At 41.2% G+C, this 16,561-nt stretch overlaps 1 protein-coding gene across 1 annotated transcript in view; it reads right to left on the reverse strand.

The window, feature by feature from the left end:
• Positions 1-16,505, reverse strand: part of mdn1 (midasin AAA ATPase 1) — a 66,287-nt gene extending 49,782 nt beyond the window's left edge. The window contains exons 1-22 of the mRNA XM_073492339.1: positions 16,258-16,505; positions 15,723-15,949; positions 13,839-14,063; positions 13,238-13,345; positions 12,717-12,909; positions 12,427-12,636; positions 10,648-10,779; positions 10,341-10,444; positions 10,107-10,221; positions 9,717-9,901; positions 8,131-8,212; positions 7,498-7,593; positions 6,490-6,602; positions 3,417-3,565; positions 3,173-3,233; positions 2,758-2,969; positions 2,561-2,664; positions 2,275-2,419; positions 1,814-1,910; positions 1,429-1,542; positions 708-855; positions 331-438 (exon numbers count right to left, since the gene is read on the reverse strand). Of these exons, the coding sequence (XP_073348440.1) occupies positions 331-438; positions 708-855; positions 1,429-1,542; positions 1,814-1,910; positions 2,275-2,419; positions 2,561-2,664; positions 2,758-2,969; positions 3,173-3,233; positions 3,417-3,565; positions 6,490-6,602; positions 7,498-7,593; positions 8,131-8,212; positions 9,717-9,901; positions 10,107-10,221; positions 10,341-10,444; positions 10,648-10,779; positions 12,427-12,636; positions 12,717-12,909; positions 13,238-13,345; positions 13,839-14,063; positions 15,723-15,949; positions 16,258-16,353 (3,024 nt within the window). The 5' untranslated portion in view covers positions 16,354-16,505. The remainder of the gene's footprint in view (positions 1-330; positions 439-707; positions 856-1,428; positions 1,543-1,813; positions 1,911-2,274; positions 2,420-2,560; positions 2,665-2,757; positions 2,970-3,172; positions 3,234-3,416; positions 3,566-6,489; positions 6,603-7,497; positions 7,594-8,130; positions 8,213-9,716; positions 9,902-10,106; positions 10,222-10,340; positions 10,445-10,647; positions 10,780-12,426; positions 12,637-12,716; positions 12,910-13,237; positions 13,346-13,838; positions 14,064-15,722; positions 15,950-16,257) is intronic.
• Positions 16,506-16,561: the final 56 nt, after the last annotated feature.

Raw genomic sequence — 16,561 nt, forward strand, 5'->3', positions numbered from 1 at the left:
GTGAAATCTGGGGTATTTAGTCAGCTGGTATCTATAAGTGGGTGCAATTTGATGTGGATTCTAACAAAAATCTGGATCTAGCAGATTTAAATATGTTTTCATAGAGAGTAGTCTTTTTCTAGCTGCTGTACAGTAATAAATAAGATATTAGATTAGGCTTGATTGAATAAAATGGGGACTGTTGAGCTTGGGCGGAGGTATGTGCTCTACTGAGTGCCATTATAGTTGTTACTGTTTTGAAGGCAAGATATGTGTTACAGTGCTATGTTTGGCACAAAAATGTACAAAGTTAGTTTAAAAATCAGGTCTTAAAAGATCAGAAGGTCTTACTTGTTTGAGACACTTGATGTTCCCCATCAGGATGTGCTGACACACCAATTTCTGGACCAAAGGGTGGGAACTTCTGTCCAGCTGAGTCAGGAAGCTCAGGCAGAAACCCTGCAATCAAGAATAAGGGAGAGTGTCAACATGGAATACATGCAGGTGGTGGGGACAGAAACAGTTTTACAATGTCACAGCAAGTCAAAAATAACAGCAAAACACTAAAAAGATACAAACTTCTCTCAACAACAACCTTTACCAACCCATAAGCAAAAACTACTGGCATGTCTTAATATCACTAGTATTAGGAGTACATGAGATGTTTTTTTCTTTTGTATTTCAGTGAACTGACCCTTTATCGAGATTATACCTCTCTAGCAACCTACCTCATAGAGTGAGCGCTGCACACTGTGGCAGGGGTTTGCTGCCACGTACTTCAGTGCCCTGCACAGAGTACGCAGGCTGTAGTGGGGTCTGTGGCCTGTACCATCCACCAGATGTGAGCTGGCCTCCTTTCGTACTGCTAGGTAAAAACTGCACACCAACACACTTGTTAAAGGAGCATTAAGAAATAAATCAGCAGCCTGCTTGAGCCTGCTGTGAGATTCTGAAAAATGCAACAAAGCTGGCCTGAAGACTCAGGACTGAGAGGATTAGCCCAGAGCTATTTTTATAACATGAAGTATGTTAGTGTCACTAAAAATATCTGCCCTTGGCATCTTGATAGTATTACAATAAAGAATAGAGAAATGCTACATAAAACTCACTGTATTATTATAGCACTACCCCTAGTTTCCTGAATAAAAGCCTGCTACTTTATGACAGATTATGTTGTATTTTTTCATTACTTTACTGCCTTATAGTATCACTTCAGCATATACAAGGATATAAAAATACAGGATTTCCTTCTTTTTTATACCAAAAAACCATATAGAAGAGGTGGAACATTTTTCAGCCCTGAGCAGTGCTTCAGTCTGCATACAGATATGATGGATTTTTAGTATAACTGTCTGTAAATGAAATGTTCCCCTAGTACACTGCTCTGAAAAGACTTTTGGAGCCATGGTTGTTTTCAGCCAACTTGATTTTACTTGTGTAAATGCTAACCTTATGATACCACTGATGACATTCCTGGGTGGATTCAAGCCCTTGAGGTAGTCTGAAACCAGAATACGCAGGTCTCCCTCATTCTCCAGCTCCTCCACAAACAGCTCAGTAAACCTGGAAGACACACACATGCACAGAGCAGGTTAACACATGAAGCGTGCATATATAAACAGTATGTGATATCACATGATGAGTACATTTAATTATTTGTACCATTTTAGAACTCAGTTTTGTCTGGGATTTATCAAGTGAAGAGAAAAAAGTACCCTTATTTGAAATCATTAATGTGCTTTGTGCTGTTCCTAAGAAATAAAATAAATTAGCATCCTAGCTAGGCTGATGAGATAAAGACTTTCACTATGTCTTCACCTCTGCACACTCTCACCTGTTCCTGAGGCCCAGAGGCAGGTTTCTCTTCCCCACATCAGTAGCTGGATTCATGCAGGCAAAGAGCCGGAAGTCTGGGTTGCGTGTCAGAGGCTCTATGATAAAATAAAACACAACACAATTAACAACAATCCCAGGAATATTAAAATTAAAGTAACACAAATCTAGGTCAGTCAATGTGATCTGTTCAATGTCACATTGGGGAATGTCAGATCAAGCATCTGGTCAATTAACTTTATAACTCTAAATACTAAGAAGTTTAGCAGAAAAAGCTGACACCTCTTAATTTAGTCAAGAGAATAAATGCATTTTAGTTATTTTTCACTGAAACTAAACGTATCCAAAAAGGGATTCCAAAGGTTTTTTGATTTGATAATCAGACCAAGTTCTGCAACTACTTAGATTCAATGAAATGCTATCAAACCCTATCCCTGTTTTATGGGTGACAGCTGTCCTTACCAGTGTCTCCACGGTCCAGCAGCACCAGAGATCCAGCGCTGCCCTCCAGAAGTCCACTTAAGCACTCCAGGGTCTCTGCTGCTGCCAGGTTGATCTCATCGAGCAGGATCCAGTGGCCCTTCTTTACTGCCTGAGCTAAGGTTCCCTACAGTGGAGCACACAGAGGTCAGAGCTGAGGAATACAGTTCAGGGCATTAACTCCTGTACATGGATTGTGTTGGCATTTGGCCTTTATTTGTTGGTTGGTAATGTAGAGGCTGAGGGGGGATATTTCTTAGGTCTTTACCTCCACAAAGGCAAAGACCATGGCAGTCTCACAGGCTCGGATCTGTTGCTGGGTCTGGCTCAGCTTGGCAGCCAACACCTCCCACTGCTCCTGCAGCAAGGCAGCTGCACAACCACACAAGAAATATTAGTCTATCACTGTGCTACAGTTGCCAGTACACTCTCAGTTATTGTTGTTTACTCTTTCTAGTGCTCTACCATTTGATTTCTCCTGCAGCTCCTTAGTGAGAGCAGACTTGCAGACATGGTCCATGAGTTTGAGTAGATCCTGCCAGCGCTTCCCCCTGAAGCAGGTCTGCACATGACCCAGGAAGGTCAGGTTCTGCTTCCTCGAGTATGTCTGGGAGAACAGATCCTCAAAGGCTTCCCGCAGGGGGAGCAAGATCTGCTTGTGATCAACTGGCTTGTACCTGCATCAGACAGAAGATAATATGTGATGCCATCTTTATTAAGGATTATGCCCTTTTGCAAGAGAGTACAGCTGTTGCAGCGTAAACAGTTTTTATCTGACAAAATAACAGATGGTATTTGATATTGCCGGGGCATGAAATCTGTAAGTGATGGAAAAAGTTACTTGTCAATTTTATTTAGGTACACTTTGTATGTCACTCACCCTCCTAGCAGGTCGGCAGTGTCACTCTGCTGGTTCATGTTCACAACCCGCAACCTGTGTCCTGGATTGAACACGCAATAGGGAATATTTCAATCAGGAGTGGTATGGACTGCCTTTTTATAAAAAAACACTAAACTTATGAACATCAGGCACAATTTGGAATACAGGACAACATGTGGACTCGAAGATGCTGGGATCGAACCGCCAACCTCCAACCACAGCCCAGCTGGGTTCCTGAGCTCACCTGTGACTCTAGCCAGGTGTTGAACAGTGGAGGTCTTCCCAGTTCCTGTCTCTCCCACCAGAAGAACAGGCTCGCCTTTGGCTACACACACTGCCAGCTGTTCCAGCAGCACAGCAGAGGGACGAGTGGCAGCAAATGTCTGGTTCTCCCTGTTCATGGAAAAAAAAAAGAAAGAAAGACAAAAAAAGAAAAATGTAAGTTGATACTGGTGTAACAGTCAGGCCCCTCAACCATAAAATACAATATCTATCTAAAGTTAGCTACAATTTTCTAACATAAGCCACCAAAAGTCAATGAACAGTATTTACAGTCGCAGTCAAGAGTTTACATACACTTGTAAAGAACATATATATCATGGCAGTTTTCAGTTCCAATGATTTCTACAGCTCTCGTGTTTCTGTGATGAATGAGTGGAACACAAACTAGTTTGTCACAAAAACATTCATGATGTTAGGTCTGATGAAGTCCATTCCAAAACCTCAGTTCTAGCCTGATTGATCCATTCCTTTACCACTGTTGATGTGTGTTTGGATCATTGTCCTGTTGGAACACCCAACTGCACCCAAGAGCCAATCTAATCTTCTGCTGATGATTTTAGGTTTTCCTGAAGTATTTGGAGATAATCCTCCTTCTTCATTATTCCATTTACTTTCTTTAGAGCAGCAGATCCACTGGCAGCAGAGCCGCCCCACATCATAACACTACCAGCACCATGCTGGACAGTAGGTGTGGTGTTCTTGGGGTTGAAGGCCTCACCTTCTCTCCTCCAAACATATTGCTGCTCATTGTGGCCAAACAACTCAGTTTTAGTTTCATCTGACCACAGAGTTTTCCTCCAGGAGGTTTTTTCTTTGTCCATGTGATCAGCAGCAAACTTCAGTCCAGCTTTAAGGTGCAGCATCTGCAGCAAGAGCTTCTTTCTAACACAGCAGCCTCTCAGCTCATGGTGATGTAAAACACACCTGACTGTGGACACTGACACCTGTCTTCCAGGAGCTTATATTTAATTGCAGAGTTGCTTTTTGGTGGTTTTTGGTTGACTCTTGACCATCCTGGCCAGTTTTCTCTCAGCAGCAGGTGATAGTTTGTGTTTTCTGATCGTGGCAGTGACACAACTGTGCCATGCACTTTATACTTACAGTTGGTTGTACAGTTGATCTTTGGACCTGTAATTGCTTTGAAATGGCTCCAAGTGACTTTCCTGACTTGTTCAATAATGTGCTCTTTCAGATCAATGCTGAGCTCTTTAGACTTTCCCATTGTAGTGTTTGTGGCTGAGTGTAATGGGTGTATCAAACATGTCCTATTAAAAAGGGCCCAGAAAAGTCCCCAGCTGTTATTATCAGATTCACTCAGAAGAAGTTTAGAGGCCATGCTACAAAGACAATATGATCCACACAACTTTCTATAATCACCTAAACTGATTATTCAAGTTACTGTATGTATATTTATGATCCAGCAGATTTGGTCACATTTTCAAAAGACCTATAATAAATTAATTAATGAACCAAACTTTATGAATGTTTTTTGTGACAAAGTAGTTTGTGTTCCACTCATTCATCACAGAAACATGTTCTTTAGTTTATGTAAGCATTTGACTGCGACTGTATCTTAAACTAGCTAAAATGTGCTAACACTATCCAACAAATATTAGTGAGCAATATTTATTTCAATTTAGCTAAAATTACCAAACATCCCTCACTATGAGATACAGGTCAGGTTAGCAACTAATGCATTAAAAGTGTACAGTGTTCTCCAATCCTGGTCCTCTGGCCCTAGTCCTGGATGTTTCTCTACACCAACACACCTGATTCAAACGACTGGGTCGTTATCAGGCTCAGCAGAGCTGGATGACGAGCTGATCGTCTCACACAAGCAAACAAGCAAGCACGCACGCAGTTCAAAAATGGCTGCAGGTCTCCGTTTTGAAAGAAAGGTACACTCTCATTACTTTGAGACAATCAGAGAAAGGATAAAAACTTCATAGTCAAGTGCAATTTATGTATCGGGAGGCATGGGGAACACTGTACAGTCAGAAGTAGCGCAAGTAACCTGAAGAAACTGCTGGAGAGGGTTCACGCTAATTGCGAGAAGACATTGCTAGTAAGCAGAAGAGACAGACTGAGGAGGAGTGTGTGGGCAAGCTGAAGCAACAAGCGTTGGATTTCCAAGAGAAGTGAGGAAGCTTGTTGCAGAGTATGTTGTTGAAGATATGCAGCCTCTGTCTACAGTAGAATCACCAGCTTTATAGGGGACATATGATTCAGATTTTGGCCTGTTTCTTGTGTAAAGTTTAGGCTCATTTGAATATGATGATGTCAAGACACAGTGGATTAACTTTATTTTTGATGGAAATATGACAGAAATATCCCCATAACGACTGGAAAACTGTTGTATTGTGTGTGTATTTTAAGCAAGCCCGAGGATGTGTGGATTTTACTGTGGACTGTCAACATTAGACTTACTGTATGAACAGGGGACAGTAACTATACAAGCTGAAGAACAGATCACTACCCACAGTCTGTGGCCTGACTTCAGACTTGGAAGATGTGAGCTTTGCCATGTTTTATGTTGCTTTACTGTTTATTGTGTAGATTAGCCTGTTGAATCAGTTGTTAGCATGTTGCTCGGCTGTGGCTCCTACCAGTCTGGGGCAATGTTGGAGACTTAATTGAGACAGTAACAGTTTTTAGTATCGTATAACGGTAAATGTGTCTTATCATAACACAGTTGGATTACTTTTAACGGCGTTATCACTACATAGCATACTGCAGACACTAAACTCAGTTTTTGCATACTACTGCACCAAGTCACACTTTGTTTTCAATCCATGGTTTGATATTGGCTGTGCAACAGAATCAATGTGAATTTGGGCATGTCCTGATTTGCCTAACCATTAGATGGCTTTGTTTACCATAATGTAGTTTGAAATCAATTTGATGTTTACAGAGTAAAGCAGCAGGGGATCTATTTGGTTCTATCAGTAGGTGAATATTGGCACAGCAACTAGCTGATACATATATGGTGTAAACAGAGGTCAAAGGGGTCAGGATGGGCAGGATGTCCCACTTACACACTCAGCTGCACTGCTTCAGTCTGCTTTCGATCCAGAGTCACTCTGCCCACGGAGACCTCCAGCTCGGTCAGCATGATGCCAGGCTGGTACATCTGGCAGAAGTGCTGGGCCTATGGACAAACAGTAGCCAGAAATCAAAATCACAACATGTTTTTTGTATAGAATGTAGATTATGATCTAGAGGGAGGGAGGTTGTTTTTTTTCCATATTGTCTACAGCAATTCTCAAATTACAATAGGCAGAAATTGTCTTCATGTATGGCATTCTGTTAAAAGAACAGTCATTATGTACTCGCCCCCATACTGATGAGCTTCACAGCAAAACAGTGTTGCAGCATTCTCCTAAACAACTGAAGAAGCTGGAGACTTGTTATAAAATGTAAAAAAACAACCAAAAAAAAAAAGAAGCACACAAATGTCTCCATACAGCTGGTCTGCTGTAATCCAAGTCTCTAGAAGCCCCCAGATTCAAAAGTGATTTGAAAGGATGTTATTTACACCCTCGTAAATATGCACAGTCGAGCTCGTGCACACACTTCAGACAGGGTGCATGCCAACACTGACAGCTTAGCAGCTAGAGTGAAGATTTGGGCTTAAAAAGGATTTAAATAATGTCTTTTCTAATCAATTTGCAATCCCAAAGTCCAGAAACTTGGAGACTGATGGATGAGCTGTATCAGGCTATATTGAACCATTCTTTTTTTCTTTTTTGGCTGTTTTTTAGGTTGCAAAACAAGTCCCTATCTACTTCAGTTGTTTAGGAGAATGCTGCATCACTGTTTTACTGTGAAGCTCCAGAAATGTTTTCAGGACTATGAAACTTCACCTGACTTTCTTCCAGCGTGGGGGTGAGTAGATAATAACTGATTTTTTTTTTTTTATTGAGCTATTCCTTTAATGTAAAAAAACCCACAATTTTCTCACTTTTCAATCAATGTTGTCAAGGTGTGCTTTGAATTAATGCCCCCCTCCCCAAAATCTTTGTCAGAAAGAGCTCGTCAAATACCTTCTCTTTGGATATATTGAGCTTGCTTCCAATAATCTCGGCCATTCGCAGTCGACTTTCAGGATGAGACAGCATGGCTGTGAAGCAATCAAGAGCCTGAGGAGGAAAACACCACAAAAGGCATCAGTCATTAAAAATAGTACAGGCTAAATGACCACAAGTTTTAATTGGCAATTTAAATGCATTTATGTAGCGTTTAATAAGTCTTACCGACCACTCAAAGTGCTTTACAACACAAGTCACCATTCACCCATTCACACACACATTCACACACTGGTGGCAGAGGTTACCATGCAAGGTGCCAACCTGCTCATCAGAGCAATAACTATTCATACATACATTCTCACACCCATGTAAGAGCCACTGAGAGCAAGGGGGTTCAGCATCTTGCCAGAGGACACTTTGACATGCAGACTGTAGGGGTCCGGGCCTGAACCACTGAACTTTCGATTAGTGGATGACCAGAATCAAAAGCAGATTTTCACTTTCAAATTTAGGAGCGAGCATTTCAGTTGAATATGACTAAAGCAGTACTAAACCACATACAACTAAATACATTCACTCTGGCAGCCATGTGGTAAAGACATATATGCCTTCATTTGGTTACTTTTTAAAAAAATCAAATCCACAAACCTCTTGGAAGACATGTTGTGCTGTGGCTGATGAGGTGCTATCAAAGTTAACGCTGATCCGCTCACACCATTTCAGTAGGTCCCTGTGGAGTTATGATAAGGACACAACAACAGGGAAAGAGAATGAAATGGAAATGAATGTAACTTTTGGAAGACAAAAAGCTGGTATATCATTTCCGGATAAAAAGCTAGAGACACTAAAATCCTTTAACTAGCGTTGTTATAAATGTATTACATATTGTCTCAGGTGGTCAAGAGGAATGAAACAGGACATGATCGGAGGCTATTGAAACCATATGCCATCATGTAGGGGCACATAGAGAATGAACCAATCAGATGTGGAAGAGTTGGATTAAATAAACATTTAGAGAGAAAGTTGGTCTCACCAATAGCTGTGGTACAGGCTTATAGTATTATATAGTGACAGGTGAAACGATGAGTAAATGAAGAATGTTGACCTAAAGTGAATGTATCTTCTTCCATAGCATGAACCCTGATGAACTAGACCAACACATATGAGCATCACATGCCAAGCTATAAAGTTAATTACATTGATCCATGAAAAGCATATGTACTATTGAAGTGCGGAGCATGGAAACTAACAACACATTGATTTATGGCTGAATCTTCACCAACAAACCTTCTATTGATCACACTGAATGCAAGTGGAAACTACAAAAAGCACCAGGGCAGATGAGAACTGTCTCTGAGTGAACAGGTATTTATAAACCTGTTACCCAATGAGAATGCCCCTTTACGACCTGTAATGTCTGTGATTCCTGCCCCTCGTCCAGAGGACAGTCCAATCAATCATCTATCGAACACAGCAGAAGCTAGTGGAAAGCTAATTAAAGCCGCTGCAGACTGGCTGGTAGTTGTGATTGGGGGGATCTGACAGATGTAAATCCAAAGGGGGCTAAAGCTTTCTATGTTCGCCCCCCACTGTCAGGATACAGGGTGCAGAGAGGCCAGACACTGGGTAACAAAAGGTTGTTATATCATGGTCCTAGAAATGACATAGGGTTTCTGCGGCCCTGTATATCTCAACAGTGTGGTCAAATTCTTGTTGATTCTTGCCATAAATAACATGGTTTCAGTGGATTTTTATTTTTATCATGAAAACAAATTATAATGCACAAAATATGATCCATCTTAATTTGTAGTTAGTAGATTTCAGTGTTTATAAACCCCTGTGCAGTTCGATAACCGTATCAGATATAATGCAGGGTCCAAAAGTCTGATACCACATGGGTAAGAGTTAGGGTCTCCAATATTATCACGTAAACCCGGAATAATCAGGAGGATTCAGAAGGTTAGTCAATGTGTCAGAAGTCAACTTGTTATTCTAAGCAAAGAAACTGGATCAGTTGTATCCAAAGCAAGATCAGACCCAAGGTAACCACACCATCAACATCAATTCATCTAGCTTAGTTCAGACTTTTGGACCCCACAACATATTTCACAAAAGAATAACAGGACATAAGTAGTCCTAATCTGTAATCACCTTCTCAGAATAAAAGATGACATCATTTAATTTAAATACTTGACAAATAAAAGTAAAGGGAGCGTAGAGAACATGGGCCTCACCTCAGTGACAGCGCTCTCCCCTCCAGCGGTGTGCTTTTGTCTGCAGATGTGTGCTGCTGGCTGCATTCGGGGGTTTGGGTGCTACCTGTGTCAGGGTCAGAGTGTCTCTCTCCAGTCAGCTGGCAGTAGATATCCAGGAGACGCTCTGACACAACTGTCAGCTTTGGAAATCTGCTGATGAGCACCTACACACAGAGACAGAGGGTAAGCTAATAAGACATGAGGGAAATTCTGGAACATTCTGCAGATGCAGGAAATTACATGATGTCACCAACTTCTATGCACTAATAAGAATAAAAACAGGCCAATTCCACACTGTCCTGTTTAATTAGACAGCATCAGTGATAACACCTGTGTGGGAGGACTACAGGTCTGAGCAGGTACTCTCACCTTCTTCAGCTCCTCTCGTGTCATGTTGCCTATTTGCAGCTTGGTCCAGTATTTGTCCAGCAGTGCTGCATGAGAATTCTGTGGTTTGTGCCAAATGCCACCGCTGTAGTACGTCCTGCAATACCAAAAGCATACTCATGTCCAATAACTTTTATGTCTTTCCATTACAGACAATCTGACAGTCGTGCCCACATTAATCCAGTGATTGGCCAGGTATGCAGATGATATTTTTACCTTCTCGTTGCAAAGAACTGAAATCCAGGAGCAACATCGATGCAATCCTCCCGCCCTGGAATCATCAGTTTTTTGTTCTCCATCAGAGGCAGGAGCACAGATATCTAAAAAAACAAGTCCAGTTGTAGTTTGATGATATGGTATGTTCAGGTCTAACATTAACAGGGTTTAGTAATAAAAAGCATCTGTTTATTAAGGATCTATTCATGAAATGTAATGTAGCAAGACCAGGTAAAGGTACCATTTATATTGAGTAAGTGATGAAACTGAAAATATTATGGCCTCATTCTATACTGTTTTAACTCACCACATCCAGAGGTGCGTGGTCGATGTCTTCCAGGAGGATCCACTGGCCTTTAGATACAGCTTGTGTCAGTGTTCCTGGCTGCCACACAAACTTCCCTGGTATGTCAGTACAACGGTACATCCCTAGCAGCATCTGTGAAACAAAAAACACAGAAATTTAATCTCCATTAAATATTAAACGAGGAACTCCAGTGTATTGGTATTCCACTTCTATAAAGTTGAGGGACTCACAAGGGACATAAAAGAGCGGTCAAGATCGTAACAGCAGAGGCTAAGACATCCTAACTTTTAGTCCCTGGTATTTGCCACCTTCAAAAACATTGGATGTTACATTTCCCATAATGCAACTCCACAGCGTCTTTAATTAGATCCTCACTGCCTCGTAAATGCCTACATCTTTTACACTTTACAGCTCCAGTCTGTAATGCAGGCTTTGTGTTAAAAATGATAAACCTACAGCAGGAGCAGACCGTACCCTGATGGCAACACTGTGACATCAGCAGGGTTATTTTTTTTCCAACTTTGGAAAGCTCCCACCAGAGTCATAGAAGACAATATGTGACTGTTTTTCCGTGCCGAGTTGTACTCCTTGATGAGTATACTGAATGCCTCTTAAAATGCAGAGTATTTCATTTTTGCCACTAGGGGTCTCAAAACAGAAGACGTTTGCGAGTGTTGTGTGGGAGGGCTGGCGGAGGACGCTGGTCCGCTGCGCAGGGCCAACCATTTCTGGAGGAGAGTCAGGTGCAGAGCCAGACCTTCTGGAGGAATAAACACCCAGAGTCCATTGGATTCTGCTCTGATCCAGAGCTGTTTACCGGGGGGAGAGCTCAGAGATTCCTTTTAATTTTTGGGATTAAAAAGTGGATTTATTTACACTCCTGTTTATCAAACCTGTTTATCAAACCTGTTTAACAAACTCAAAGACTGCAGCAGCGATCTGCGGAGGTGACCACCATTGTCAGGTGTTTATGTAATGTAATGATACAGAACTGAAGGCTCTTGGATGAGAGGTGAAACGTCTTCAAGAAACTAAAACATAATCGGTTGACTATGACACAGCACTTAGAATTAGCATGACCTGGATGAGTGAGAACCTTCATCAACATACTGTAATGATATTGCTGACTGGAGCTGGATGGGAAATGTACTCTACTTTATGAACGTAACCTTACAGTGAGTAGAGGGGAGAAAGAAGAGAAAGAACCGGAGTCTCAGGTGAGTGCTGAGTTGAGTGACTGACCAAAATTAAAACACACAGACACACAGACACACACAGACACAGACACAGACACACACACACACACACACACACACACACACACACACACACACACACACACTGTACACCATTGCTTGATATCTTAAGGCTGATGTCTAATAAAGTTATCTGGCTGTTTGGGGCATATAAACACAATGATCCTGTAAACACACAATTAAACAACCACCATTGCTGATGAAAATCTATCTACATAACTCACAAATGTTCACTGACAAGGTAATGTTTGAAGTTTTAGTCACGTAACATTTAGTCTAATTGGCCAGCTTCCTTCCTCACTCTCTGACTCATCTTGGAAGTTACAGCGACCAAATGAAACACACTGTTACCTTGGGTAAACTTGGATTTCTGGAATTCTCTGGTTTGAACGTGAAATATTTGGGATAATCTAAGTACAGAGCTCAACAAGATATATAACAAAGGTTTAGTCATTTTAAGACCTTTTAATGCAGAGTTCTTCAATGTTATATCCAAGTTAAGATTGATGCTGTGCTCTCTCACCTTGCTGTCAGTTTGATCCCCGAGCTGGACCTTGAGGATCTCTGTAGTTTTTGTATGTCCTGTGACAGCAGCCATAAACTCTACCAGGGCGGTTTTACCGCATCCAATGGGGCCCTCAAGCAACACAGGCTTCTGGGAAGCCACGGCCAATGCCAGTCTTCTCAGATTCCGGCAGGTTGAGTCCACCAGCACCAGATCTTTTTTGTTCACCTGCAAAATAGAGATCAATATAAGGACTGAAAAGATCCTCAGCAGAGACTGTTGTATGTGACAAAACAAGAGCTGCGTACCTGCTCAGCCTGTCTCGGAACTATCCTGGGTAGGACAACACCACAGACTGCCACAACATTCTGGGACAGGTCCTCTGATACCACCTGGCCCCTGGTAAACTTATTAGCTCTCTCCTGGCGCCACATCACAGAGCCCTGATTGGTTAACACTAGGGCTTTTTCTACCTCAAGCTGCTGAGCTTCTTCCAAAGCTCTAAACAAGGAACGAAGAAAAAGACATGACATGCAAACAAATTATTTTCAATACTATACCAGTTTAGTCAAGATAACAAATTTGTTGAAATCATACACTAAGGATTTTTTTGTTTTGTTTTGTTAATGAACACATTAATCCTACAAACAGAAATAATAAACAAAATATGTATACAATCATATGTGTAATGAAATGTACTGAAAATGTGCTGTTTTGGTGCCACTGCATTACAACACTTTCATGAGTAGCATTGAAACTAAGAATTTTCCAGAACACTTGGTCCTAGATTTGACACTAGATAAAAGAAAGGAAAAACAAAGCTACATACTTAATTTTCATGTGCAGGATCTCATCACTTGTGAGCACCTTCCTCAGAAAGATGGTTTTCTGGTTATCAGTCATATGAGAGACCAGTGCTAAACAATGGGCAGTGTACCTGTTAGAGATAATTGGAAAGTACAGTATGTTTAATTGGGTGGGGAAACAAACAGAAAGCAAAGAAATGCAAAAAATTAAAATAAAAAACTTTGCTGCCATTACCATTAACAAATTAAGAAGAGCTACATGTTAACACCAACTTCACATTTATAAAACTATAAACAGTACAAAAAAAAAAAAGAAAAAAAAGGGAATACCTCCCACTTAAAGAATTTTAGTGAGACTGTCCAACAGTGTTATAGGAGTGCAATGCTAGACAAGTGGACTGCTTTTCCAAACCTGCAGCCTACATTACCCACAATGCAACTTAGCCACTCAGAGACATCACTGGAGGCAATTTATCAAATCACATACAGCTTCCTCTGGAGCCACAAAAGGCTTTATTATTACTTGTGCACATACAGTAAAAATGAAACCAGCTATGGTTAAGGATTTATTAGCCTATATGGCCTGCGACGCCTCACTGGGTCTAAAGAGGATCAGGTACATACCCTCGAACCATGATGTCACTGGTGAGCAGCTGTGATACACAAGGACTCCAGTCCCAAAGCATTCGAAACTTGGCACAATCACTCTGGAGGAAACGTAGGGTGGCACCCATGAGGTCACGCAGCTTCATCCTCCTGGGGCCATACTGAACAGCTGATGACTCTTCACTGGTGAAGAAGAGCCTCTGAAACACTGGGGGGGCATCATTGAAGTACCTCGCAGCAAACCTTATGGAGAGAGGTACAAAATTAGTCACTGTGGAATGTAGCCTGGAGAAATGCTGAGTGCGAGGCGATCCAGTATTTTTGGAGTTTACTAAGAAACTGACTGTTCCAAAACATACAACAACGGGAGAACATTTTACATCAGTCTTGCAAATAAACTGTTTTGAAAAACAAGACATCTGTTCTGAAGTTCCACGAGGGATCTGCCTTGGTCCATTATTATTCTTTGTATACATGCTACCACTTGATAACATCATTTGAAAGGACAATGATGCTGCAGCTTTAAACTCCATTGTCACCCATTTTTTGGCAAATAATAAATGGATGAGCAATGATGTCTTAAAGTTAAACATAATCTAAATCCCTGGTCGCCCCTGAAACCTAGAAGAAATGCAGTTTAATAATCTGAAGAAATGAGAATACTTATTAACAAGACTTTCTTTTGTCCTAGATTCAGATCTAAGCTTCAAGTCCCACATTAACAAGGTGTTGAAGACATCAATTTCCCACCTTAGAAAGAGACATGTGCCTTTATTTTTATCCAACTCAATAACTGTAATGCACTTTTTACTGATCGCCCAAAAAAACTCACTGAGAGACTTCAGCTCATTCATTATTCTGTAGCTCAGCTAATAACTAGAACCACATTAGTCCAGTTTTAGCTGCTCTTCACTGGCTTTCTGTAACTTTTAGAATTGATTTCAAAGGAACAGTTCAGTCATTATCTAGTTGCCCCATGCCAATTGGGAGTCAGGAGAAGTTTCATAGTCCACAAAATTTTTCTGAAGTTTCACAGCAAAGTAGAGATGGGGAGTGAAGTATTTGGGCACTTGTTTTAAATTGTATAAAAAACAACAAAAAAAGAAAACATAGAATGGCTCAATACAGCTCGATACAGCTCGTCCAGCGGCATAATCCAAGTCACCCCAGGCCCCAAGATCCCAAAGTGATCTGAAGTTATTTTCACCCTTTTTAAGCCTAAATCTTAACTGTAGCTGCGAAACTAAAAGCACATCCCATCTGTAGTGGGTGCACCAGCTCCACCACTTGTTGAGGGTTTAATTAACATCTTTTCAAATCAATTTGAGATCGTGGGGCTTCCGGAGACTTGGATAACACCAGATGAGTTGTTTGGAGCCATTTTATGTTTTGTTTTCTGTTCAAAAACAAGTCCCCAGCTACTTCAGTTATTTAGAAGGATGCTGCAATGCTCTTTTGCTGTGAAGCTCCAGAAATGTTTTGTGGACAACGAAAAATGACTTTCTATCTGCATGGGGTAAGCAGATAATGACTGAATCTTCATTTTTGGGTGAACTATTCTTTTAAGGGCTCCTCCTTGTACATAACCCTCACTTAGCTGTTGCTCACCAAAAAACAGGTTCAACAAACAACTTTCCTAAAACCTTTTCCATTTTTATGCTAAGCTTGTCCAACCGTGTCCTGACTCCACCTCTGTACATCGCACATAAAAATTAAATTATTACCAGTTTTCTCATCTCACTCTGGGAAACTAACTTGACCTTTAATCTTGAAGCTCAGTGCTAAAACCAATTTTTTGCTTAAGGGCCTCCAACCAAGTTAATCCAGCACCAGCATCCTTGCAGGTGAGACATATAGGGGACATTTCCCCTGCTCACTGTGAAGAGAAGAGATTCCACTTACGCCGGTGCATCAGGACTGGCGCCAAGGAGTTTGCTGAGGGCCACACACAGGCGCTCGTGGAGGTCATGGTTGATCCTGCCACCAGCTTTGACCCTCTCTGAATTCCGCTCCAACAGGTCCAGAACCAGCGGCCGCAGGTGTCGAGCAATCAACAAAGTGTAGTCCTTCTCCAACAGAAGCTGAGCCAAACACTCCAGAATACACTGCCTGTCCTGCTGGCTCCATATCTGACAAGAGATCATATGGCATTGAGGTCTCAATTGAAATATTGATTAGTTGACATAAAAGCATTCATAAATCAATATTTTTTTCAAAATATTTACATCCTATGGATTAATAAGGCACCAGAATAATAATAATAACTTTAATGAAACAAAATACACTAAAACTATGTCATTTGTACAGTGACTGCTGACATGTGATAGAAATAGTGCTGCATGCTGCACACAGAACACGTTTTGAGTCACAGTGTGAAAATAAAACACTCCAAACACATTATTTTATTCTATACAAGTCAGGAAACAACATATCTTACCTGTTTGGACAGATACTGGCTTAGTTCGTTGTGACTTTTGTCAACATGTCTGGATATGGTGCCCAGTGACGACAGGCTCAATTCTAAATTTTCCATCGTATCATTTGTCGCCTGTGGAGGAGCGATCTACAACGGAAACAAGCTCGCGCGGGCTCTGAAGAGGTATCCTGATTTACTGTTATTGACCCAAACTGTGAGGTTCATCACGCGATTGTCTGTCTGAGGTTGTATCACAACACATAAGCACGTTCCCGTCACTGGTGTTAAAATCCTGTCCACATGTGAGTGAAGCGCAAATCCTTCC

The sequence above is a fragment of the Pagrus major genome, chromosome 22, assembly GCF_040436345.1.
Source record: "Pagrus major chromosome 22, Pma_NU_1.0".
NCBI classification, from domain to species: domain Eukaryota; kingdom Metazoa; phylum Chordata; class Actinopteri; order Spariformes; family Sparidae; genus Pagrus; species Pagrus major.